At 47.3% G+C, this 27,476-nt stretch overlaps 1 protein-coding gene across 1 annotated transcript in view; it reads right to left on the reverse strand.

Moving 5' to 3' along the window:
- Nucleotides 1-25,279, reverse strand: part of STAB1 (stabilin 1) — a 61,048-nt gene extending 35,769 nt beyond the window's left edge. Inside the window, 20 exon segments of the mRNA XM_020971472.2 lie at nt 2,443-2,538; nt 3,854-3,916; nt 4,050-4,208; nt 4,874-4,954; nt 5,122-5,175; nt 5,620-5,733; nt 7,964-8,026; nt 8,539-8,688; nt 9,523-9,666; nt 10,519-10,601; nt 10,836-10,963; nt 16,432-16,571; nt 16,842-17,038; nt 17,711-17,830; nt 18,190-18,285; nt 19,070-19,139; nt 19,298-19,383; nt 19,741-19,856; nt 20,285-20,418; nt 25,062-25,279. Of these exon segments, the coding sequence (XP_020827131.1) occupies nt 2,443-2,538; nt 3,854-3,916; nt 4,050-4,208; nt 4,874-4,954; nt 5,122-5,175; nt 5,620-5,733; nt 7,964-8,026; nt 8,539-8,688; nt 9,523-9,666; nt 10,519-10,601; nt 10,836-10,963; nt 16,432-16,571; nt 16,842-17,038; nt 17,711-17,830; nt 18,190-18,285; nt 19,070-19,139; nt 19,298-19,383; nt 19,741-19,856; nt 20,285-20,418; nt 25,062-25,142 (2,175 nt within the window). The 5' untranslated portion in view covers nt 25,143-25,279.
- Nucleotides 25,280-27,476: the final 2,197 nt, after the last annotated feature.

A 27,476-nucleotide genomic window follows, 5' to 3' on the forward strand; every position in this document is an offset into this window, starting at 1 on the left:
GAAATGACAAGATCTGGCAACGGGATGGATATGTGTGGTGAATGCAAGAGAGGAGTCGAGGATGACTCCGACATTGTGAGCAAGCAATACTGGAAGGATGTAGAACAGTCTTAAAGAAGAAAAGATTGGGGGGAGAGATAATAAGCTCTGTTTTGGCAATGTTTAATTTGAGATGCTTATGGGACATCCACTTTGAGTGGTCCAAAAGGCACGTGGTGTCGCAAGACTGGAGATTCAAGAGAAAGGTTAGAGATGTATGGATGGATAGATAGAGAGATAGATAGATAGATAGATAGATAGATAGATAGATAGATAGATAGATATACATATATATATGTATATATATATGTATCTGGATATATATAGATCTAGATCAGGGAGTCTTCTGCATAGAAATGATCATTAAACCCATAGAAAAGATCTCTGAACCCAAGGGGAGCTGAAGAGTTCACCAAGACAGATCATCTAGAAGAAGAAGAGAAAGCCCAGGACAGCACCTTGGGGGACACCTACAGTTCATGCACATGATGTGGATGAAGATCCAGCAAAGGAGACTGAGAAGGAGTTGTCAGGAAGAAAGAGAACCAGGAGAGAGTGTCCTGAAAACCTAGAGAGGAGAGAGTGTCAGGGAAGACAGAGTGAGCCTGTGTTTTGAAGGCTATAAAGAGGTCAAGAAGGGTGAGAATTGAGTAAAGGCCATGAAGAGATCATGGATAACTGGAGAGAGAAGCTTCAGGTGAATTATGAGGTAAGAAGCCAAGTTGCAGAAGGTTTAGAAGAGAGTGATAGAAAAGGAGGTGGAAATGCCAATTGTATGTAGTCAGGGGGTGATCTGCTGGAGAAGATGGGATGGGATGGGGTGGGATGAAGGGTGTATATACAAGAGTTTTTGTTGGTGAGAAGGATCACCTCTTCAGGTGAGACAGGAATGGAGAAGGTAGGACGGTGAAGACATCTGAGTGACATGAGATGAGGAGGGGAGAAGAGAGGGCCCTGGGTGAATGGCCTCAATTTTTTCCATAAGGCATGGAAAAAAAGCATGAGGACCAGGTCCTCAACTGAGAGGGTGGCAGGGGAGGCTTTTCTAACTGCAATTCTATGACTCTGGGTTCCTAAAAAGGGGAATAAATGCTTTGTTCCATCACAGCCACTGCTACTGCCTGGTCTTCCTTAACCCCCAAGCCAAGAACCTCCCCTAAGGGTTACTGGCCCCTGCTAGCAGGGCAGCTAGGTTGCACAGTGGATAGAAGACTGGGCTTGGAACAAGAAAACTCCTCTTCATGAATTCAAATCCAGCCTCATGAAACCAACTGTGTAATCCTGGGCAAGTTGCTTAATCCTGCTTGCCTCAGTTCGTCATCTGTAAAATAAGCTGGAGAAGGAAATGGCAAACCACTCCAGTATCTCTGCCAAGAAAAACTGAAATGGTTTTTTTTTTCTTTTGGTCTGTTTCTTCTTTCACAACATGACTAATATTGAAATATGTTTTACATGATTACATACATATAAAACGCATATCAAATTGCTTACTGTAATTTCTTAGGAAGAGGGGAGGGGAGGAAGGGGAAAAAACTGGAGCTCAAATTTTGTAAAAATGAATGTTAAAACTTGTTTTTACATACAATTGAGAAAATAAAATACTTTAAAAAGAAGAAAAGAAAACCCCAAATGGAGTCATAAAGAGTTGGACATGACTGAATAGCAGAACCAGGGAAAGAGGCCCAGAGAATAAGGCAACGGGAAGTAGTTTAGGTAGAAGAAATAGAAGGTGAGTGGGATTATTAGCCCCATATAGCCACCCTCACACCATCAGCCTCGACTGGGAAATGTTGACCAGCAGACCACCTGCTTAGCAGAGGCTGAGGTTTCTGCAAAATTGGTTTCTGGACCACCTAAAATTATTAATAAAATCCCTAGGATTATTTAATCCCCTCCATCCTATGTCTTCCATTCCAACCTTTCAGTGCCATTCAGGCTCCATCCCAACCCCTCTCATCTCTACTCCATCGTCTCTATGTCCTGTCTTCTCCATCATATGTCCTCCATTCATCCCCTCACTCGGCCCCTTCTGCCTTCTTTCTTTCATGACCTTTATTCATCCCATCTGGTCTTTCTGCATCTTGTACTTCCACTCCCCCTCTACTCCTTCCTCCCTGATGGAAGAATGTGGGAGGATAATAAGCCTCACTTAAAATTTCATTTCAAACCAACCATTAGTCAGGGCTAGAATCCACTGTCTGCCATCTTCTCTCTCTCATCAGGAGAGTAGAGGCCTTGCTCCTGATTGGCTCCCTCAGAGCAAGCCACTCCCTGGTTCCTCTAGTCTCAAAGGGGGCATCCCACACAAATCAGAGCCCTCGATTTCATCTATAACTCCACACACCCAGTCCCAATTCTCAATCCCAGGTCCCTCCCATCCCAAATTTCTTGTGATTCACTCACCACCACAGTCTGGTTACAGTATCGAGCACAGCCCTTCTTCATCACATTCAGGCCATCTGGGTCATGGATGTAAACACACTCCTTGGGGAAAATGTTCTAGGAGAAGGAGGAAATAAGAGGGAGGGGGAGTTTTAGGACGGATAGCTGTGAATCCTTGTGGAACCAGACTTCTCCATCTTGATTCCTTCTTCCCATACTGACTTACGATGTGACCTGGGACAAGTAGCTTGACCTTTCTGGGTCTGCAACCTTCTACTCTGTAAACTATAAAGTGTTATATAAATTTTCACTATTATTGTTAATATTATGTAACCCAATCCCAAAGCCCATTGGTATGGGACTCTGTCCTGATGATAATTGGTGATAGTGGAAGAGAGAAGAGAGAGGAGCTTTTCAGTTTTTGTCAGCTCTGCCCCTGCTTCTCATGAAGGTGGAGATACTGATCTCCACTAATCAGGAGAGAGTCCCATACCAATGTTCTTTGGGTCTGGGGTTACAATTATTATTCATGACTATTATTATTCCCTTTAGTGAGAGGCATCCTGAAAGTGAATAGAAAACTGGCTTTGGAGCCTAGAAGACCTGAGTTCACTCCCACTTTGAAACATGCTGGTTGTATGATGGTGGCGAAGTCACTGAACTTGTCAGTGTTCTAGGCCAGTGGCGTCAAACTCAAATAGAAAAATACATAAATATCCCTGCAGGTACATATTGACTTAGAAAACCATATATGAACATTATTTATGTTTTAGCATATTTTTATTCATTTTGTTAAATATTTCCCAGAAGGATTATTTCTGAATTTATGGATTATTTTTCCTCTTGTAAATATTCCTAGCAAATGCCCTAGTTTGGTCAGAGGGCATGGAGACAGAGAAAGACAGAGGGGATCTTGGGGACTTGAGTCGGGGTTCAGGGATCAGGGGTGGTTTTCACCTTTTGCTACCTTATAACTTCCCCTCAACCCCAAGAACCCTGGACTTTCCCAGACCTTGAACCTGTTTGTCTCCCTGGGCTTAGAGCTCTGTCTCCAACAGACCCTCAATTATCCTCATGTAACTGGAGGCCTTGGGCACTTCTGGTTCACTGAAGAGAAAGCAGCTGGCAACTTTGGAAGATGATTGCCATTCAATGAGGCCTGAAGACCAGGCTAGGTCCTTTTCAAGCAAAGGATGAATTTCAATGACCATAGAAACTCAGGCCCAGGCTTTGCTCCAGACTCTAGACTTTCTTTTTAAAACACTAATGTTAATTCTTTTTTCAATTACCCGACATCTATTTTCTCTCATTCCCACCTCTCCCACCACCCCCATACACAATGGTATAATCATCCTTTAGGTTCCCTCCTCCCTCCTGCCCCCCAGAAGCACTCCTAGGAGAAGCCTCTTGAGCCCCACAGCACAGCACTCACCAGCTCTTGGCTACTGGGGGGACACACACTGGTATTCTGAGCCTGGCAATCGACACAGGTGCCCTGGGAAGAGAAGGGTTAATCAAGGGTTAAAAGTGCCAAGGCCCCACACTTTTCAGCAATGGTCTTCCTCTTCCCTGAGGCCACTTTCCTGGGGATGGCTGGTAGTTGGTGGGCCCCTTTGCGAAGTACTCACCATCACAATCTTGTACTGGTTTTCATTGCATCGATGGGGCAGGATGGGCAGGATGGATGGGGGTAGCAAGATGCCATCCAGCAGGTGGATGATTCCATTGGATGCCACAATATCCATGCTCTTCAAGGGGATGCCAGGAGACCCCAAGAGGATACGCCCCTAGTATAGAAATCCCCCATGCCTTCCCATTCACCATCTCCCCGACACAGGCCCTGGGAAAAATGCCACTCGCCAGACCTGTGAGCTCACTTGGGCCCTAGTCCATCCCATTGCCTCACTGGATAACCCTGGCCAAGTGCCTTTCCCTCTCTGTACCTCAGTTTCACCATATACACAATGGGTTCCCTCCCCGTATATTCTATTTGGTTCTTATTGAATTATTGACCTGTAATGTCCAGTAAATGAGAGCCAGAAGGCCCCAGCTTGCTGTGTGGCCTTGAGCAATCCCCTTTAGCCTTGCCTACCCCCCTCCCCATGGGCCTCAATTTCTTTGAATTTAAAATGGGAAGGTGGGACTGGATTATCTCTAAAGTGCCTTCTAGCTCTGCCAAGCCAGGAGTCCATAAATCTACCCATGTGTAACAGAGGTGATCAGTCAGTCAGTCAACAAGTATCTCCATTATGTGCTGGGCACAGCAAAGAAGGAAAGAAAGAAAGGGGGGAACTGGGTAACCGCCCCTCCCTCCAGAAGCTTACAGACATCCCTCATCAAAGGCGGCTCTATACTCTTATCCCTGACTGAAGGGCCAAGGGGGTCCGTGGACAATCATAAAACACATGTGGCAGGTTTATGTCTACAGCGGGAAAGTCTGCCCCCCACTCACCTCCTCTGTGATGTTTGTGGGCACGACCTGGTTGGCCATGGTCTGGATTTGCTTCAAAGAGATCAGCTTGTCCACAGTGAGCTGAAGAGACAGAGTAAAAAAGCAGAGGCCGGTAGAGCTAATTAGGAAGGCTTCCTGGAGAAGTCAGGCCCTGAAAAAGGTTTGGGGTCAAAGGAACCTCTAGGAGAAACTGTGACTGAGGAGATGGGGGTGTCCGAGGCTGAAAGCTGAACCCAGAGGTCTCTTACCTGGGCATTGCTGTAAATGTGATACTTCACCAGTTCCTGCAGTTTGAAGATGCCCTAGGGGATGAAAGGGGGCAGTGAGTCCTTGCTTGGTCTAATGCAGCCCTTTGGTTATAGAGCCAAGCTCAGACACTGGTCTAAGGATTAAGATCGTCTCTGACCTCAGGGAGCTGCTGGTCTTAGGGGCAAGGCGGGATACTGAGGGGAGAGGCCACAGAAACAGGATTTGGGGGGGGGTGAGTTGGGATAGGGTGGGAAGGTCAGAAGCTGCATTGATGGAGGGGAAAGTGTTTGGGGTGAATGCAGAACTTCTCCCACAAAGGTGATTTTAAGCTGTCATGGGATGAGTGGGGTTGGAGGAGCCCAAAGATGGCCTGAGTCAGGCAGTTTCAGTCAGGTTGGGAGGAAGTGTGTCCTTGAGGGTCAGGCAGTACTGGAGGTATTCCATGGACTCCTTCTACCCAAACACCCATCCCCTTCCCTCAGGCCCCACCCGCTCACCTCGGTGAATAGGTAAATGAGTCTCCCATCTCTCAGGCTGTCCACTGCGGCGTTGCTGGGGGCAAATACCGTGAAGGGCCCTGGGCCTTCAAGGATGGAAGGGAGACCACAGTTCTGGAATCAACAATTCAATTATTAAGCATCTGCCCTGTATGCTGAAGTCCTGTGCTCCATGATAATGATGCTCATGGAATAAGGCACCAGCCCTGACCACATGCAGCTTATATTCTTCATGGCCTAAGGGAAAGTCCTGGGTTCAAATCCAGACTCTGCCATTTACTAGCTCTACCAACTCGAGTGAGTAAGTCACCTCCCAGCCCCAGACCCCACTTTTCTGATCTGTTTTGGTAATGGAAGTTTGCACGGTCAAAGATATAAAGCTAGAAGGAACCTTAGAAGTTGTGAAATTCAACCCCTTATTCTACAGATGAGGAAACTGAGGTTCAGAGAATTTGTCCAGGGTTACTCAGCTAGCGATTGAGGCAGTAATTTCAACTCAGCTCTTCCTAATTCCAAAGTCCACTTCTCTTTTTCTTTCTTTTTCTTTTTCTCTTTTTTTTTTTTGAGGCATTTGGGGTTAAGAGACTTGCCCAGGGTCACACAGCTAGTAAGTGTCAAGTGTTTGGTCTGAGGCCGGATTTGAACTCAGGTCCTCCTGACTTCAGGGCCGGTGCTCTATCCACTGCACCACCCAGCTGCCCCCTAAAGTCCACTTCTCTTTATTTACTAGTTTCCACCCAGAATCTCCCAATACCAATAAAATTCCAAGGCCCATTAACAAAGGAACAAATATTTATTCATATGTATTAGGCTCTGTGTTTAGGGCCAAGATGGGGAACCTTTGGCCTCAAGCCCCCACCTCTCAAATGAGGATGAGGACCTAGAGGGCCACATGCAGCCTCCAAACCACAGATTCCCCACCCCTGCTTAGGGCTTTACTATAAATATAAAACGAAAACAGGACCTTGACAGGTGAAGAAGGCTATAGGGTAATACCTCGACAGAGTCAAGAGTTTTGTTTTTGAGATAGAGGAGACTCCACATTTGTGTTTCACTTGAAACAAGACCATGGAAGAGATGGGAGAGGATGGGAGCAAATCAGAGGATGGGGGTGCTCAGGCTGAAGAGGTCTTCGAGAATGGATACTGCTGCTGCAGAAGTCCTGGCCACCACCTTAGCAGAGGATGTTGAGAGAGGAAAGGAAGGCCCCGAGACAAAGCTATACTTTATATAGGGCTTTCCTTATAAACGGTCCTGTAAGGTTATGCAGATGATGGCCATTTTACAGATGAGCAAGCTAAGGCTCTGAAAAGGAGAATAGAAGCAGTGTGGGTTAGTTTTTTAAAGAGAGAGAGAGAGAGAGAGAGAGAGAGAGAGAGAGAAGGAGGAGGGGAGAGAGGAGAGAGATGGGGGAGAGAGAGAGAGCTCCAGGATAGAAAAAATGTACCTTCTCTCCCTTCCTTGCTAAGGGTGGGGGCTAAGAGAATGAAATATTGCTTATACTGCCAGACTCAATTGATATGGGTTAGCTTTGTTCAGTTGCTTTTTTTCTTTTTTTTTTTACTTCCTTATTACAAGGGACGCTAACTGTGTAGGAGGGAATGATATATTCTGAAATGAAGGTGATATAAAAACAAAAGATAATCATTTTTTTTTAAAGCACTAACTTAAGGCCTGAAGTCAGGAAAACTGGGTCCTAGACTCAGTTTTGCTCAGTAACTTTAGTAATCTCCTTCCCTTCCCTGGGCACAAATATCCCTGTCTGCAAAACAAAGGGGTAAAATGAAATAATCCCTGAGGGCCTTTTCAGTGCTGATATTAATTATAAGAAGTTAGCTATGGAGGGCTCAAACAGTTCAAACTCAATTAAACCTGAGTCTGAATCACAGCTCATCCATCCATCTCTCATCTCTCACTGGGACCCTGGACAAATTGTTTCCATTCTGTGGGCCTTGGTTTCCTTCTCTGTACAAAGGGCATAAGAATCCTTGTTTTGCCTCCCTCACAGTGCTGTTTTAAGAATAAAGAATGAAGCTAGGTGGTGCAGTGGATAGAGTACCAGCCCTGAAGTCAGGAGGACCTGAGTTCAAATCCAGCCTCAGACCAAACACTTGACACTTAACTAGCTGTGTGACCCTGGGCAAGTCACTTAACCCCAATTGCCTAAAAAAAAAAAAAGAATAATGAATTAAGATAATGGATGGAAAGAATTCTGATAAATAGGAGCTTATTAAAAGGGAAGGAAGAAGAGCCCGAGACTGAGGAACCCGCGCTGGAAGCCATCTGGGGGAGCCAAATCAGAAACCGCAGCTGTCTCTTCTGAGGCCCTCTATCATCTGCTCACCTCCAGGATGGTTTCAAACCGGCTGAAGACATCCATGGAAGCCAGGATCTTCCCGATGGATTTCTGTAGGGACACAATGAATGGATATTTCGGTTGGGTGGGCTTTGGAGTAGTCTGGAGAAAGAACACCTCCCCTTTTTCTGTCCTTGGCCACTCACAAAGAGAATGCTCCTCCCTGAGAGCGTGGATTAGCCCCTGGGGGATGCTGGAGACCTGAGGGCAAATGGCCAGAAGGTCTGGCCAACTTCGGAAAGGGCTGCTCAACCCCCCTCCTTCTGCTTATGGTGAAGGTCTCCCAGTCCTTCCTCACAGTCAGACCAGCCCTGGGGAGAACATTCATTATTCCCACTCTAATTTCATTTAGCTATAGCCTAAATCAGGAGAGATCCTGATATTCAAGGCTCTTTTACAAGTAATCCCACCAGGCCAGACTCTCTCATTGGGGCGAGCCACAAGAGCCCCTTCTCCAGGCTGCCTTCAGCACAGGAATGATCCCGGGCAGGGGCCACAACGCTCTCTTCTCCATCCCCCTCCCCAGACGAATTCACTTTGAGAAGAGGGCAGGCTTGGCTCACCTCTGGGTCTCCTTGAATGAAGGCTGAAGAGGGCTGCTTGCGGATATTGCTGACAAGATGGAAGATGCCATTGGATGCAGGCAAGTTGGGCTGAATGATGCTATACGTCAAACCTGGTTGGTCTTTGTATTTGTATATTTTCCCAGAGCTCTACAAAAGTATCAGGCATCAGATCATTTTTGCCCCTAGCCAGGGGGCCTGCCTGGTGACTCCTGAGCTCCTCCCCACAGTGAAGGCCAGACACCCAGCCTGCCTTCCAGAAGGCCCCCCAGGTCCCTGGATATCTTTGGCCAGAGTAAGTGGTATAACTTACCCACAATGCCTAGTCGCTAGCATCTGTTAGCCTAGAGACCCAAGAACCTAACAAAGACATCACAAGGGAATTTCATTCCCAAGCCCAGTCCCCACAGACTACAGCATTCAAGCCCGCATTCCTCCATCTGGCATTCAAGATCCTTAGCTATTGGGCCTATCCTGTCTACCTGACATCCATTCTCTCTGTGTTCTCCAATATGTCTCCTCCACGGCAATATGGCCAAGCCTCTTCTCCACCTCCCCCTGCCAATACACGGGGCCGATGACCACTTGTGACACTCTGCTGGTGTCAGTTGAAGCTCAGAGTAGCTTTCTATGTTTCTATGCAATCCCTGAAGGATGCACCCAAGCCCTACCATCTCCCCAAAAGCCTTCCCAGGGAGCTGTCCCTCTTCCAAACATCTTTGGAAGTGCCTATAGTCAAAATCTCCAAATTTAGTCCTTAACTTTGGCCTGCTCAGGCTGCAGGGCTTCCTGAAAGCAAGACTTGGGTCTCCTTCTCCCATGTCTCCTTCTTATGGTCAGTTTCCCAAGAGTAGATCTCAGGGCCATTCCTGTTCTTTCTCTGCTCCACCTTTTCTATCCCCCACGGCATTAAGTCAAGGACTGAGCATACAGAGAGGCTCAGAGAAAATGGGAAGACTTCGTGGTCCTCTGGGGCCTCCTTACTAGATACTTCTCGCTAGTGAAGGTCAGTGACTCTCCAGCCAGTGTCCACAATGTCTTGGAGGTTGGGATGGACATGAGGCGATCTTTTATCATGTGCTGTCCAGGAATGATGTGTAGTTTGCATACTGATCTTGATAACGATTCCTTCATGGAAAGCAAAAGGAGGATTTTAGGGTGGTTACTGGGAAAGAGGACTTGATGACCACAATGAGACTGGGACATACTTGGAGGCCCAGTGTCCCTGGGGCTCAGTAGGAAGATTGGGGGTCGACATGGTAGGACAGGAAAAATACTGGCTCTGGAGTTGGTGGACCTGACTCTAAATTCCACCTCTGACACCTGCTACCTGTGTGATCTAGGACAAGTCACTTAAACTCTCTGGGTCTCAGTTTTCTCATCTGTAAAATGAGGGGTTTGGACTAGATGACCTCAAAGTCTTTTCTGGCTCAGATTGATGATCCTGTGAAGAAATTGGGGACCAGAATCCCAATGGAACAAGGGAAGAAAGAACTTTGCTTCCTGGCCCAAAAGTAGCCTTTGGGGGAGTCCCTGCAGCATTTCCTCCTGGCTCAGACCTCAGAAACCACCAGAGAAGGGCAAAGGATTTTATCTGAAGGCATGGGCACCCTCTGAGGGGAAGGAGATTTCAGGGGGTAAGTTTGGCCTTCTCAGGAGGGGGTTAGGAATAAGGGCTGAGAGATGGGGGGACAACACATCTCCCCCCAGTCCAGCCCTGTACTTTCCCCAGGGAGTCTATTGGTCAAGAAGGAAGGGAGAGGGTTGTTGAGCTCCCAAGGTGGCACAATTCTGGGAAGGGGAATTTGCTAGGGTTCGGTGCCTTTGCTCCATATGTCAGGCATGGGAAGACTTGCTCAGGTCCCTGGGTTGATGGGTATAGGGATGAAGAGGTTCATACTCTGGGGCCCTCTGAGAGATAAGGGGAGGGAACAGGTGAAACGAAGAGTCAGAAGAACCCAGGGGGCCAGTATCACTCACATTCAAACTCCCAGACAGGTACAAGGATGGGACCAGCACTGTGAAAGGCCCAGACTTGGACAGGATCTCCCCACAGCCTTTACCTGCCAAGGGGAGAGGCTGTCAGCAGCTCCCCCAGCCTGGGCGGGCAACCCTCTCTCCCCTCACAAGTGCTCTGCCTTGGTATAGTCTTCCAACAGCCTGGCTCTGCTTTCATTCCTCATGTTCCTCATATTCCATATGCCTGGACCTGCTCCCGCATCTAATGAAGCCCGAGTCCTGGGTTCAGGCCCTTCCCCCAGCAGGCGGACCCCAGGTCAGTTTAGGAGGGGTATTACCCAGCATGGACAAGGCAGCAGTTAGCTTCCTCATGTTCGGGCGCCGGCTGTTCAGTCTCTCCAGCTCTCTGATAAAGTGTCCATAACAGGAGTGTCCATCCCCGATCTCCCCTTCATCACAGACACACCTGATGGGGGGTAGGGGTGGGGGATGGGAGATCAGCTTTAACAAAATCCCTTCCCTAGCTGTGGATCAGTCTCTTTCTCATCTTCTGACCTCTTTTGTCCCTTAGTTCTCATCTTTCTGCCTTCCTTTCTTCCTGCTCCTACCCACTCAAATTCCTCCTCCCAGCCTCCAAGGCCCAGGTCAAATATCTCCTCTTCCAGGAAACTTTCCGCAGCCTAGTCCAGACTGGTCTTCCCTTCTCTGAGTCCCTGGAGTTCCTCATCTTTGATCTTTCTTATTGTTTAGTCTCCCTGGTTAGATTTGGGTCAAGAGATCTTGACTGAGGGTTCCTTTGTGAAGAACGCTGTGCTAAGCTAAAATGAAGAAGAAAAGACAGAGACTCTGCCCTCAGGGAGCTTCTGATCTGGAGGACTATTGCAATAGCCTCTGAACTGGTCGCCCTGCCTCATCTTTCCCTTCTCCAGCCCATCCTCCATATAGATGTCAAAGTGATTCCCTTTAAGTTCAGGTCTGACCTCGTCACTCCTCTGCTCAGTGAACCCCAGTGGTGGCTCCCTATGGCCTATTGAACCAAATATAAGATCTTCTGCCTGAAAGGCAGAAGCCCTTCAGAACCTGGCCCCAACCTACCGTTCCTGACTTATTTATGCATCACACATCTTCTCATGCTCCACAATTCAGTCAAACTGACTTTTGTGCTGTTCTTTACACCCAACAGCCCCATCTCCCTTTGAACTGTCTGGAATCTTCTCTCTCCTCACCTCCATTTCTTAGAATCCCTGTTTCCTTCAAGGCTTAGGCCAAGCACCAGCTCCTAATCTACATGAAGCCTTTCCCGATCTTCTCCTTCTCAGCCCTTTCCCCCGCCCCAGGCCCTTCCTTGCTGCTCCTTCTTAACACTACCTTGTATTTATTTCATAGGGCCTTAAATTTTTTTTAAAAAAATTCCAAACTTAAACACCCCAAAAGAGCATTTCCATACACACAGAACACAAAAAAAGAGGATTCCACATGAAACTCTGAATTTCCATTTCATACCTCTTGCTTAAACAAAAGTATGTAATAAATTCTACATATCATTTTCAAAGCTGTTCTGCTCATAGGTATTTCATTCTGAACTCCCTCCTATTCTTTGCTATGTTTTTAAGAAATGTTTCAATGGCCTTCTCATTTTGGCATAACTATTGTTGATTTCCCTTCTCCCTAATCCCTCCCCCTGCCATTTAAGTCTAGAGAAAGAAAGAAAGAAAGAAAGAAAGAAAGAAAGAAGAAAGAAAGAAAGAAAGAAAGAAAGGAAGGAAGGAAGGAAGGAAGGAAGGAAGGAAGGAAGGAAGGAAGGAAGGAAAGGAAGGAAGGAAGGAAGGAAGAAAGGAAGAAGAGAGAGAGAAGAGAGAGAGAGAAAGAAAGAAAGAAAGAAAGAAAGAAAGAAAGAAAGAAAGAAAGGAGAAGTAAGGAAGGAAGAAAAAGGAAGGAGGAAAGAAAAAGAAAGGAAGGAAGGAAGGAAGGAAGGAAGGAAGGAAGGAAGGAAGGAAGGAAGAGAGAGAGAGAAAGAAAGAAAGAAAGAAGAAAAGAAAGAAAGAAAGAAAGAAAGAAAGAAAGAAGAAAGAAAGAAAGAAAGAAAGAAAGAAAGAAAGAAGAAAAGAAAGAAAGGAAGAAGGAAGGAAGGAAGGAAGGAAGAAGGAAGGAAGAAAGAAAGAAAGAAAGAAAGAAAGAAAGAAAGAAAGAAAGGAAGGAAGGAAGGAAGGAAGGAAGGAAGGAAGGAAGGAAGAAGAAGAAAGAAAGAAAGAAAGAAAGAAAGAAAGAAAGAAAGAAAGAAAGAAAGAAAGAAAGAAAGTAGAAGTAAGGAAGGAAGAAAAAGGAAGGAAGAAAGAAAAAGGAAGGAAGGAAGGAAGGAAGGAAGGAAGGAAGGAAGGAAGGAAGACCACCTTGCAACAAACAGGCGTTGCCAAACAAAACAAGTAGATAAAGTGGCCATATCTAGTCTCTTTCTGTTTCATGTCCATCATTTCTCTGTCAGAAGGTCTTGTTTTATTTTTATATGTTCTCTCTTTCTCCACACACACACACACACACACACACACACACACACACATGCACACACACAGAGTGTGTGCAGATATATATTATACACACACATATACATACATATTGTCTCCTTCAACAGAATATACATTCCTCAGGGGTTGGGAAAGCTTCATTTTCATCTTCTTTATCTAGGCATTTAACAAATGCTACTTTATTACCAAAAAGCTGGAAGACACAGCAAAGAAGAGGATTACCCTTGGGGAACCTCCAAATCTACCAGAACAGGGCACCTGATAGATGCTGGTTGGTCCCTGACGCCCATACGAGCACATCTAAACGAGCAGCTGCCTCCCCGGCCCAGGTTCAGCCATAACTCCGTTGGCTCACTTGGCCTTGAATGACTGACATTTCCCCATTCCTACTTCCCAGTCTCCTCTTCTGCCTCCACAATCACAGAGCCTCAGATTTGCAAGGACCTTCAGCCCATCCAGTCTGACCCACAAGTGAACGAGTGATATCCTTGACAAGTGAGAGTCCAGCCTCTGTGTGAAGACCTCCAGTGGTGGAGAGCTCTACCTGCTGAGACTCATTTCTATTTCAGATGGCTCCAATTGCTTTTCTTTTATTAGCCAAAATCTACCTCTACAGCTTCTATCCCTTGCTCCTAATTCTGCCTTCTGGGGCCACGCAGAAGTCTAATCCTCCTTGTAAGTGATGGTCAGCGCACAAGCATTTATTAAACACTTACTTATGTACCAGGCACTATGCTAAGCTCTGAGTAAACAAAAGAAGGCAAAACAGCACAGTCTTCGTCCTAAAGAAACTCACTTTCTAATGGAGAAAACAACATGCAAACTACTTGGTACATCCAAGATGGATACCGTGTTGATGGAAGGTAATCTCAGAGGGGAAGGCACTAGCAGCTAAGGGCACCAGGAAAGGCCTCTTGCAGAAGGTGGGGTTCGAGCCAAAACTTGAGGGAAGCCAGGGACACCAGGAGGCCAAAATGAGGAGGGAGAGCCAGTGCAAAGGCAGAGATGGGAGATGGGAGATGGGAGACTGGGTTTGAGGAAAGACGATAGGCCTATTTGGCTAAAACACAGAGCTTGTCTCAGAGGATGAGGGGCACCTTTCCTCCACGTATGCCTTCACTTTCATCTCTGCCTCTTCCCTCCATAACCCTACTTAGTTAATCAATCAATCAATCCCACTTTCTCATGCATCCCTTTACTGGCCCATTCCTCTCAAACCACAAACATGCTCCGGTCTTTCCCAATCTAAAAAACTTCGTCTTGACCCCGTCACCCACCCCTCTCACACTTCATCCTCTTTCTCTCTTCCTCTTCTACATTTCTAGGAAGAATAGTCTATACTTGATTTCCTTGCTTCCTCAACACCCCCGCTCATTTCAAAGTATTTTTCATTGTGACTACTTTGCTGACACTGGTCTCTCCAAGGTCACCAGTTAGGCCTTCATTGCCAGCTCGTCTAGGTTCTTCTGATCCTAGGCTTCCTTGCCTTCTCTGCAGCATTTACTGCTCTTCTGAATATTTTCTCTTCTCTTTGGACTGCCATGATGGTGGACACTACTGGTTCTCCCCCATCTGTCTGATCCTTCTCAATTGCCCTTTCTGGTTCATCCTACTCCTGTCTCCTGTGTGTGTTGCATGAGGGAGCGGTTTCCCTAAGGCCCTGTCCCTTACCTCTTCTCTTAGAAAGAGAACATACCTATCAACACTGTCTATCTCATCAACTCCATTGGTTTCCATTACCACCTCAATGTAGGTGGCTCCCAAATCTATCTCTGGGGGCAGCTAGGTGGCATAGTGGATGAAGCACTGGCCCTGAAGTCAGGAGGACCTGAGTTCAAATCTGGCCTCAGACCAAACACTTGACACTTACTAGCTGTGTGACCCTAGGCAAGTCACTTAACTCCAATTGCCTAAAAAAAAAAATTCTAAATTACCAAATCTATATCTGCTCCAAACTCTCCTTAGACCTCCTGACCCACATGAATGTCTCACCCAAATCTCAGACTCAGTATGTCCAAAGCAGAACTCACTGCCTTCTCCTCTTAATCTGCCCTTCCCTTATTCTGGTGATGGCCTCCGCCTCCTCCTCCTCCTCCTCCTCCGCCTCCTCCTCCTCCTCCTCCTCCTCGCCATCCAGGCTCAAAACTCCGAGATCATCCTTGACTCTTTTCTCTCCCTGCCTCCCAATATCTAGTCAGTCAGGAGGTCTTGGAACTCTGTGATACCTCTCACCCCTGTCCCCTCCTATTCACTGTGCTTAGCTCAGGCCCTATCACCTCTTCCCTGGACCACTGTTGTAAACTTCTATCTCATCTGCTTAACTTCTCTCTCTCTCCTTTCTAATCTAGCCTTTACTCAGCTACCTGCATGGTCTTCCTAAGGTCTGACTGTGTGACTCCTCTGATCAAAACCTTTGGTTCCCTATTGACACTGGGCTAATGATAAGAATGATAATTATAAGCATTTACGCATCATCCTTGCAAAGCTTTTTTCCCCCATATATTATCTCATTTAATCCTTGCAACAACCCTGTGGCGTAGGTGCTATTATTATCCCCATTTTACAGAGGAGAATATTGAGGCTGAGAGAACTTAAGTGATCTGCCCAGGGTCACAGAACTAGTGAGAAGCTGAGACAGGATTCAAACCCAGATTCTTCTGACTCCAAGCCTGGCACTCTATCTGCCACACCACGCTGCCTGTTCTAAAATACAAACCCCTAGGGGCAGCTAGGTAGCACAGTGGATAGAGCACCAGCCCTGGATTCAGGAAGACCTGAGTTCAAATCCAGCCTCAGACATATAACACTTACTAGCTGTGTGACCCTGGGCAAGTCACTTAAGCCCATTGCCTAACCAAAAAAATAAAATAAAATAAAATACAAACTCCTTAACTCCAGGCCCAACACTCTATCCACTGTGGCCTCTAACTGCCTTGCATACTTATTTATGATGTAACATATTGCATCCATCCCTCTCTGCTCCCTTCCCATTCACCAGTAATCTTTTTTTTTTTCATTTTTGTATCTCCAAAACCCAGAAGGTACTCAATTGTTTGGTGCAATGAAGGCACCTTAGTATGGACCCTCACATGTACATGTCCTACCCCCAGTCCTAGGCCGTATTTTGCCACCTTATTTTGTAAATAAAGAAAATGAGGCTCACAGGGGTAAGTGACTTCCACAAGGTCACTGGGACCATAAGGGGAGAGCTTCTAATCCTCTGACTGATGCTCCCTCCTCTAGGCCAGGCTGCCTCTCATTTATACTCATACTCTCCGGCCTTCAGAATCACACCATTGTAACCATTAACTAAGATGTTACCACTCACCCCCATCTATTCCCACACGCTCACACACAGAGGCATGCTCAGTCCTATGGTCCCATACACTCACTCACACCACCATATACTCACCTGGCTTTCCCCTGCTCATCGACCTTGCAAGTAGCTGAACTGTCACAGAAGAAATGACGGCAGGGGGTGGTGGCAGGCATGCAACCTTCTGAGATGTTGAAGCTAATCCTGATTAGGCCTGGTTTACAGGTGCAGGAGGACTGGGGAGAAAGGGGAGGAGCAGAAACCCTCTGTTGGCTGTGGCTCAGAGTGGGGCAAGGGAAGGAGGCTAGGCTCCCTCAGCCCCTTCTTCAGCTCTCCCCACCCCCACTCCAGACTGGCTCCCATAGGACTCTGGAGCCTGAATCCCAGATACAGGATGTAGGCCAGTCTGGCATCCTAGAACCATCCCAGCATGGAGAGGAAGGGGGAGCCCCCTCCCTCCCAGCCTTGCCCTCATCTAGTATCCCTGGTTGGGAGCCCATGGTCACCTTGCCTGGCTCTACATATCGGCATTGGGTAGTGTCACTGGGGCAGCCACCATAGTTGGAAGTGCAGGGGTCTAGGGGTTGACAGAACTTCCCGTCACCATGGTAACCAGGCTTGCACTGGCATTCAAAGTCTCCATCCTCCAGGGCTGAGCACGTAGCAAAAGGAGAGCAGGAAAAGGAAGAACAGGGATCTTGGGCTGAAAGATTTAAAGAAGAGGGGCCATGAATATCAGGAAGGGAAGCTGGGGTTAGCCTATCCTATATACGGTGGAGGTAGGCCAGCTGGGGTATTAGCAGCAGGTTCACAGGCACTTAATATACATTCAATGGATGCATGCACGCACACACAGGATGAATGAATGAGTCAGACAATCAATGAATTCTCAGTCATCTTGTTGGCCGGTTAGAACCCTGGGTTGTCCCTACAGGACAGAATATGACACAGGGATATGATTTCAGGGCCCTTCCCTTCCCTGCCCAGTTGCTGAATCCATGAATCCCTTTAATGAAGATGGTATCTTTCATTTCCCACAAGAAAAGCAGGCCAATGCCTAACTGGAGATGAATTCATAGTAAAGTGTAAATTACTGAGTAGGATCCTTTTTTAATTGACGAGGAAAATGAGAAGAGAACAGGGTGAGAATAGAGTATGAGAAAGGGAAGGGAGAATACAGAAAGGAAAGGCTGAGGGCGCTGAAGTCAACTTTCCCCATTTTTAACAGTTTGTCTCTGTGTCTAAATGTGCATACATAGGTGAGAGTTGGGCCCACATTGGAGTGTAGAGAATTGGGGGGTTATTCCTTTTTTGAGTAGCCAGGGCTTTCCCTGGGTCTTCAGAGGTCTGGGGCTAGACGGTTCTAGGGGCTCACCTTGGCATTGGCTGCCCTGGAGCAGGTAACCTGGTAGGCACTTGCAGCTGGGTGCCTCAGTGTCTGCTCCCACACACTGTGAGTTCTTTGGGCAGGCCAGGTCCTTGCAGCCAGGTACTTCTGGAAGCAGAGCAGAAGAACAGGGCAGAATAGCAGAAGAGCCAGTCAGGAGCCCTGGGTCCCAGTCCTAACTCTGACACTGACTCACTGTGTCAATTAGGACAAAACATCCCCTTCCTCTGAACCTCCATTTCCTCCTCTGTAAATGGGGGGAGGGGGAGGTTGGACTCAGTGATCTCTAAGCTCCCTTCTAGCCCTAAAGTCCAGGTGGGCTTGTTAGGCAGAAAAGAATTAGGCTGAGTGCGAATTACTGAGGAATGACCCACGGTCCCCATTTGCTTTTCTGTCCTCCTCCATGCCCGTGGCCACCCTCTGCCCTGAAAATGCCTCCTGTGGCCCTCCTGGCCCAGGTCACTCACCCTGCTCACACCGGGGACCAGTGTAACCAGCAAAGCAGAGGCAGCTGCCATCACCTTGGGGTCCGCTTTTGCACACCCCATGGACACAGCCACACCCTGTAAAGAAGAAAAGAATGCCATCCTTAGAGCTTACCCAGCACCCTGACTGGGTATCAAGCCTGGGCTCAGGCCTGGTCACTTCACACACCATTCCTCTGCCTCCACCCAAGCCAGGGATACCTAGGGGGTCTTTTACTCTGTGAAAACAAGAACACAGGACTCCATCCCCACCTCGTTCTCCAAAATCCATTAGGGCCTGGTGGGGCCAAGGGGTGGCCCTAGCAGGGAAACTGAGAAAGACCTTCTCCTAAGAGCTCATGGGCGGGTTGGAGGGGCATGAACAGGAAAAGACAGACTGCATAAGGATTGGCTGGAGAAGTCTTGCTGTGTTTTTCTTTCTATTTTTTACTTTCGTTGCCTTTCCCTCTTTTTATATAGATCTCTGATTGTGTCTCTGTGTCTGACGGCTTCCCCTAGTCTGTATACTTTTCTCTGTCTCTCCACCTCTCTCTCACTCTTTGTGGGCTCTGTTTATGTGTCTCTAACTTTGTCTCTGTCTCTCTGTCTCTGTCTCTGTCTCTCTGCTTCTCTCTCACTCGCTGTGGGTCTCTGTCTATATATCTAACTCTGTCTCTCTCTGTATCTCTTTCTGTCTCTGAGCTTTTCTCTGTATCTCTGAGTATGTCTCTCTGTGTCAAATGGCTTTTCTTGGTCTGCATACTTGACTCTGTCTCTGTCTATTGTCTCCCTGTCTTTCTCTCTCCACTCCCTGCCTCAGTCTCTGTCCCCTGGCCGGCGTCTCTGTGCTACCTTCTGTTCACTATAACTCCTGCCCCCTTACCTGACTTGCAGTCAGGACCAAACGAGCTCCCATCTTTGCAATCCTGGCAGGCAAAGCCACCAAATCCTTCCTGGGGAGAGATGTAGCCCACTGGCTAGTTGAGAGGTCCTCCTTTTGCTTCCCCAGGGCTCCGATGCTTCCTTCCACTCTTGCTTCACCATGGTCCCATGCTAGGGGCTGATTAGCCACTCCTATCCTCCCCTCGGTGCCCACCCCACAACCTCTCACCTCACACACACACGTCCCATTCCGACCAATCCCATCCAGGCAGGTACCATGACCATTACAGGGTTTACTGGCTCCCCCAGGACACTCTGCGAAGAATCAGCAGGGTCAATAGGGCTCAGGCTGCAGCCCTAGAAGATGCCAGGCCCCCTGTCACTCTGACAGAGATGAGCCAGGGAGACAGACACCTTTGGGCCAAGAGTCCAGCCACCCCTCTCTCCCTCCTGGGGGGGCAGAGTTTGAAGGTCCTACATCTGGTGGAGGTCAGGAGACCCTCACCATGAGAGCCAGAGTCAGTCTTCCTGCTGGAAGAGGAGCCACTTGTAAGATGGCCTTGGTCTCATGTGGTCATGGTCCCTTTGTTGTAGGGGAACTGAGCTGGTAGGTTTGGGGCCCACCCCCATGGTAAAAAGTTTGCAGTGTTCCCATTGGTCCCTGCCCCATACCATAGCACTCAGAGCCCCAGTACCCAGGACAGCAGGCCTTCTCTTCCACCTCTCTCCAGCAGGTCTGGCTGCAGCCAGACATCAAGATGGTGTTCTCTCCCAGAGTCACAGTGTAACTGAGACGAGAAAGGGGTCAGTAATGGAGGTCCTGCTCTAAGGGCCCCTTCCTTGGGGCAACAAGCAGTGGAGGCCTGAACCCTTGGGCATTCAGGACCCACTTTAGAGAAGGGAGAAAGATCTGAGAGGATATGGAGGAAAAGGATACTTCTCTCTGTCCACTGGGGCTTTTTGATGTCTCCACAAAACTTATCCTGTTCATCTGCAGCTTTCAACACTGATTTCCCTCTCATCTTCTTCTTGGGCAGATCCCCACCTCCAGATAATTGTTCCTTTTCCTCCACCCTACCAGCTGTGCCTTTCCCAAGTTTTTCCTTAAGACCCTCCCGACCCCTAGCAATTTCCTCTCTGTCCTGCTTGGGACTTCCCAGCCACAGGGTTTTGGGTGTTTGGTGGGGAAGTAGGGGTAACAAGGATAGGCTAATACCTGCATTCCTGCATTCCTTTCTCCCAATTCTTGTTCCAGCCTGCTGGGCAGACCTGACTCTTAAAAGCCGCACATGAGGTACATGGAGAATTTGTGAGGAACTTTGTCTTCATATTACAGTGTTTGGACTGGACCTATACAGGAAGTAGAGAGTGAGGAGGGAGGGTCTAAGAGCCCAATGCTCCCTCATCTTCCCACCGAGGACCATAGGCAGAAAAGGTCAGAGGTATTGGGGGCTTTAGAGACCATCTACTGAAACGATCTCATTTTACTGAGTGGGAATTGAGGCGTAAAGAGGGAAAAGGACTTGTTCAAGGTCACAGGGGCAGAGGTGGGCTGAGAACCCAGGTGTCCCGACCCTCAGTTTAGATCTCTTTTCACTACCTCATTATGCCTGTCCCTATTCCCTGTAAGAAGCTGTGCATTTGTTTCTTTAAATTTTGCTCCAGATATGTTTCCTCTTTAGACTACAATGTCATCTAACGTTAATGGTGACAAAATGTAGAATTTCAAAAATAACCCCAGATGTTATTCAATATGATTCTATGCTACTACTTTTAACACAATTCTTTTTTTATAAATATTGATTGAGTCGAACATCAATGATTCTTTCAATTAGCCACAAATGTGACTGAAACCAGGCTGTTTAGACCAGGTAACCTAACCAAAACACCATTGTTCACTTGTCATCTAATTATAAATAAAGTCCCCAAGAAGAAGCAAACGGCCTTCATAGCAGGGAAAGAGTAACGAGTTTGGAGTCAGTAGATCTGGATTTGAATCCTGGCTCTGCTGCTTGTTACCTGTAAGCCCCTTGGACAATTCACTTAACATCTCTGGGCCTACGTTCCCTCCTATGTAGATAGACTGACTGCTTCCCCTAATTCCTCCTCCTGCCTAATAAGGGCCCTCATTTTATCGGACTAGATCAGAGGGGTCAGACTTACAGTACTCCAGAACGCAGCCCAAACAAGATAACACGTAATTGGAAAATATTTAACAAAAAATAAGTAAAAGTACCAGTGGAACATAGATAATGTTAGTATGTTTTTCTAAGTCAACACACAGCTGGTGGGGATCTTTATGGAGTTCAGTGGCTCCACTTCTATTGGAGCTTGACACCATTGGCCTACATGACCTATGACGTCTCAAGCTCTAAATCTATGAGTTACTGAACCTGTGACCTAAAATGGCAATAGGAATATGAGGGCCCTTGTGTGTGTGGGTCTGTGTCTGCGTGTAGGTGCATCCACTGGAGGGTAGACCAAGTAGCCCAGTGGGAGTTCAGAGGGGCTCAGTTTGAGCTCTGACTATGCAGGCATGTGATTTTTGGTTTGTAGCCTTGCGGTGACTGATTAAGGAAGCCCCACCCTGGGGAGAGAGCTGAGTCCTCGATTTGGATAGGTCTTGTGCTAGGGAAAAGATCTCCAGGCCTATTCCTAGAAGGGATGTGGCAACAGCTGTCCTCCTCTTAACACATCCCCCCCCCCACCCGCTCCAGCCAACTATTGTAAAAGAAAGGCTGATAGGGAAGGGGGGAGGGTAGAAGAGACTAGCCCAGGGTCAGAGTGAGTTCCTTTTACTTTAACTTTAACTTTAACTCAGGAAAACTTGGGAGGCAAGGGTGGATATAAAAAGAAAATTTGGGGCCAAGAGCATGGAGCAAGATGTCCTAAGGTCACCAGCTTCCCTGCTTGGACCCCTTTCATGCCTCAGTCTATGCATTTTCCTGCCTTCAAAATATGGCCAGTGGTGTCAAACTCAAGTAGAAACTGATCCAGTGCTGGCATATTGGCTTAGAAAACCACAAATTAACATTATCTATGTTGCATTGTATCTTTATTTTGTTAAACATTTTTCAATTTACATTACAATCTGGACCAGTCCATGCTTAGGAGTTTTGGGACTTGTCTAACCTGCCAGCTGAGAGGTTGACACCTCTGGGACCCATCCCCGTCTTTTTTGGCTAACTCTATCTAAATCCAGAACCATAACCAGGCATCCCAGCACTTGAGGCATATTCACTTAAGTGGCAGTGGTGATGGTGGTAGTAGACAGGGATCCTTCTTAGGTCAGTGGCTGGGCATTTGTTTGGAGTAAGATCAGTTGAACAGTGAGAGAGAAGGTGAAGAGGACTGTCAGTCCTAGGCGGGCACAGTCTCACCAGGAGGAGAGGTAGCCTGTCCCCCAGAGGGTATGGCCCTAGTCCCTGTAACATAGCTGATGATGTCTGGCCCTCAATCCTTATCTCCTAGGGGGAAGGAAAGTAGGGAGGACAGGCAGATCCAGGGAGGTAGGGAATGACAGACCCCAGGAGAAAGGCAAGAAACTTAGGGTGGTGCTGAGTGGAGTGGACCAGAGGACCTCAGGGTTGGGGACAGTGGATTGGAGATCTATTAAAGGGAGAAAACACTGCCCAAATTCAGGTGCTCTGGGACAAAGCCCCAGCTGCCCAGCCCTAGTATTAGCATTCCTAGCCCATGCAGATGTGCTCCTCTCTATGAAGCCCTAATTGTGCCTAACGAGCTCTATCCTGCCTCATTTTGATCTCTGACAGAATTCTGTGCATTTGCTTCTCACTTTTTCCATACATTCTTCAACAGATTCCCTACTCCCCCCATCTCTAGGATGTGAGTTCCCTGAGGGCAAGGCTCAGTCTGCTTCTCCTGGGCTGCAAGAATCTGGAGACTTACGTGCTAGTCTTGGCTCTTCCTATGACTTGTGAGACAAGTCCCCCTTGCCCCCTCTGCCCCCAGCTTCTCCTGTCTATGTCAGTTAGGGATAACAATGCCTATGTCACCTAGGGACAAACCCATTTGGCTGGCATGCCTATCCTACAAGTGTGCTTAAGGCTTTTAGGACATGACAGAAGGGAAAGGATGTTGGAGCAGAAATGTGAGATTATTATTACTGAGGAACTTTAAATTCCACCCCTAAGCCAACTATACCTGGTGTCAGCTCTCATCCAGGAAGCTTTGCATCTTCCTTGCACTGAGCCCAGATAGGGAAACTGAGATTTGGACCTCATGTAGAGACAGAGACTCAGACATAGAGGGACAGAGACATCCCGTGGCTCAGAGGGAGACAGAGAGACAAAGAGACACGGAACCGCAGAATCAGGGACAAAGAGAAACAGCCACTTGACAGGCCATTCAACAAACTCATTCATTCATGCATCCCTTCTTTCTTTCTTTTATCCATTCATCTATTCACTAAACATATATTCAGCACCTATGTGATGAATACTGTACAAGGTATTAGTGGATGCATAACAAAGATATTACTTTCACAGAATTCACAGTCCAGTAGGCTAAGGCAAAAACAGAAACAAAAAAACAAATGATACAACGCTCCAGAGTGTGACACACAGATGCAACTCAGACGTGACAGAGGTCAGAGGAGGGACATTGCTGTTGATAGAGGGAATTACTGAAGTCTTCCTGGAGACTCAGAGAGAGAGAGAGAGAGAGAGAGAGAGAGAGAGAGAGAGAGAGAGAGAGTGAGAGAGAGAGAGAGGATGTGGACACAGACACATGCTCAGACAGAATAGTGACCAATAAGAATTTCAACCTCAATCAGAAGGGCTAGGCAATGGTCCCTTGGTCACCAGTGAAAAGTGTCTTTGGGAGCTGAAGCAAATCCTGAGTGCTAGAGAGGAACTGGAAGCTCAGTGACTTTGTACCCCTCATGTGGGCGCAGGCCCACAGCAGATGCTCCATCAATGCTGGGGACTCTAAGGGGACAGGAATAATGTCTACTGTAGTGATAAGGGATAGTTGACAGGCCTGGGAGGGCTTCATGAGACCTGTGGGCATACTCACACTTAGTCTAGGCACCACTGAGGCACAGAAAGACAAGGAGACATAAGGAGAGAGACACACACAAAGAGACTGGCAGAAGAAGATGGTGACACAAGGAAAGTGACAGGGAGGCAGAGATACACATTTAGGCAGAGAAAGGGAGATAGAGATACAGATGGAGATAGAGAAAGGGAGACAGCAATAGATGGAGACAGAGAAATAAGGACAGAGAGACAAAGACGCAAGGGAATAGTGAGGAAAAGTGATCTGTCCATCGTCAAATTTTCCTAGACTGTTTCATCTGGCTCTCTCCCTTGCCCCAGTGATCACATCCTGTTTTAAAGCATGCTTGTTTCTGGATCAGATCTCCCCTCTTGGAATGTAAGCTTCATGAAGGCAGGGGACTTATTGTTTTTTCACTGTTGCATCCCTGATAATGAGCACACAATAGGTGCTTAGTATACGTTCATTGAATTGAATTGGAATTGAGAGAAGTAGAGTCAGAGAGACAGATGGAAACAGGTGTCAGTCACATAGCCACAGAAAGCGGCAGTCAGGCAAACACAGAGATCTAATCACACCCAGACAGACGGAGGTGCCCAAAAATTCACGTGTGGAGACATGGAGAGAAGAAGACAAGAGGGAGACAGACAGAGACAATGAGAGACAGAGACAAAGAGAAACAGAAAAGGAACCCAACAGTTTGGTCACTGACACAAAGATGGAGTTGAGACAGGTACTATATCCCACCCCCTCCCCCCACCCCCAACACATCCCGGCCCTTTTGGCCCCATCCTGATTCCCCCCAGACTCCCAAGGACAATTCCCAATGCCTGACATTCTCTCTAGTCTCTGTTCTATCCAGAAGACATTGAATCCGACCCCAAATCCCTGAGACTCTATCAATTCTTACCCCTCCGCCCCAATCCTGGCCCCAGTCTTTATCCCAGCCTCAAACCCAACCGGACCCAACCCACCTTTTCTCCCTTTCCCTGGCCCACACCAGCCAGCCAGAGAGCCAGGAGCAAGAGTAGACGTGGCCTGCCAGGGCCAGGCATCGTCAAACACTGCAGGGACCCAGCAGCCTCAGAATGGGGGCAAGGACTGTGGACAGTAGAACCTCCGGAGACTGTCTAGGACACAGACGATGCAGAATGGGGATAGGGAGAAGCTGCCTGCCTTAAAAATGACACACACACACACACACATGCACACACACACACACTCACACAAACGCCCAGCCAGTTCACCCCAAACAGGAACCCATCAGGATTTCCTCTTACATATCAGCTGCAAACAGGCGGAAGGAAAACCTCGGCCACTGACCACCAGGAACGGACTGCTCAGGCCCTTGGCAGGTCCGGAGGCTGAGCCCTTAGCAGTCAGCCTGGCCCGGCCCCCAGGATACTGCCAGGGGGTGCAAGAGCAACAGGAAGCCCACCCCACTTTTTTCTCCAGCAACATGTCCTCTACCCTTCCAATGACCACACAGCGAGTGCCTAAAATGCCACCATTAGAGTGGTCATCCATCTGGGCCATCTAGAGTTCTCTGTTAGGTACACATGTCTCTGGGAGGGGACACTTTAAAGGCTTTTTTGTTGTTGTTCAGTCATTTTCAGTCATGTGTAACTCTTCGTGACCCGTTGGGAGTTTTCTTGGCAAAGATACTGAAATGGTTTGCCATTTCCTTCTCCAGCTCATTTTACAGATGAGGAAACGGAGGCAAACAGGGTTAAGTGACTTGCCCAGGACACAGCTAGTCTGTGTCCAAGCCAGATTTGAATACAGTTCCTCTTGACTCCAGGTCCACTGCTCTATATACTGCACCCCTTAGCTAACATTTCACTGGGGGAGGAGAGGAGTCATGGGATCTTAGCTATTTAAAAAACAGGTTTTTAATTGATATCTTTGGTTTTTATATAGCCTAGATTTCCCAATTTCCCTCCCCTTCCCCCTCTCCTATCCCAGAAATCCATCCCTCATAACCAAGAATTTAGGATACTAAATACTAGTATCTAATACTAAATCTTAAATACTAGACACTACTACTACTACCACTACTACTACTACTACTACTACTAGTATTACTACTACTACACTATACTGTACTATACTATGCTATATGCTATATACTATACTATACTATACTATACTATACCATACCATACCATACCATACCACACCATACTACAATATACTGCTGCTACTACCACCTAGAATTTATGCATTGATTAAAGGTTACAAAATACCTTGCAAATACCTCATTTTATTCTCACAACCCTGGGAGGTAGGTGCTATCATCCCCATTTTACAGTTGAGGAAACTGAGGCTAAGAAGGTAAGTGACCTGCCCAGGGTCATACAGAAGCAAGAGATGAGCTCAGTTCTTCCTGGTGACAAGTCCAGTCCTCTATCCAGACTGGACCACCTAGCTGCAGAGATTTTTCGAGGTGGAAAGAGCTGGCCATCTCATCCAATACCCTTATTTTACAGATAAGGAAACCAAGATAAAGAGAGCTTCGGTAACTCACTCCAGGTTACAGGGCTGCAAAGTTTCTGGAGATGAGATTTGAACCCAGGTCTCTGACTCCAAGGGCTGTGTTGTATCTGAATGGGGCCGGGGTGAGGAAGGTGGAGGTGAGGATTTTACAGCAACGTTAACCCCTTGGGGGTTGGCCAGTTTTCTCACTGACTGGCTTCTGTGAATATGATCAAGCTCCTCCCCCCCCTATATCTAAGTTTCCGCATCTTTAAATAGAGGATGATCTCTCAAGAGTCTTCTGATGTTGACATTCAATTCAAGTGTTAACCTTCAGTTAACAGAATCAGGATTCAAAAAAGTTTGAGACGGACCAGACTGACTGCTGAGGCGGGGGGCGGGGTGGATATGAGGAAGTATAAGAGGGATAAATGTGAAGTTCTACATTTGGTTTTTTAAGAAATAAAAATTAAAAATAAAACCCCCGGGGGAGGGGCTTGGTGGACTGAAAATTTGTTAGGAGTCACTAGTGTATGAAATCTCTTGACTTCAGTTTTCTTGTCTCTAAATGATGGCCGTGGTGCCATCCAGCTCTAAAGAGTGTGATGGTCTCATGTTAGACTGTGTCAATAGAGGCCAAGTTCACAGGATGAAGGAGGTGATGACGGTCTCATTTGTCTTATGTACTGGATGGCATATGTTGGGAAGGTTGCTAGCAAACTGGAGTATTTCCAGAGAAAGACAACCAGGATGAGAATAAAAGCGGAAAGCCTTCCATACAGTGATCCATGGAAGGCACTGGTGATTAGCCGGAAGTGAAGATTCAGAAGGGAAGGATGATTCTCAGATCTACTTATCCAGCCTTAATCTGTCTGCTGTACTCCCATCCCACATCTCCACTTACATGTTGTGTG

This window comes from Phascolarctos cinereus, unplaced genomic scaffold, assembly GCF_003287225.1.
Source record: "Phascolarctos cinereus isolate Bilbo 61053 unplaced genomic scaffold, phaCin_HiC Scaffold_4;HRSCAF=312, whole genome shotgun sequence".
Classification (NCBI taxonomy): domain Eukaryota; kingdom Metazoa; phylum Chordata; class Mammalia; order Diprotodontia; family Phascolarctidae; genus Phascolarctos; species Phascolarctos cinereus.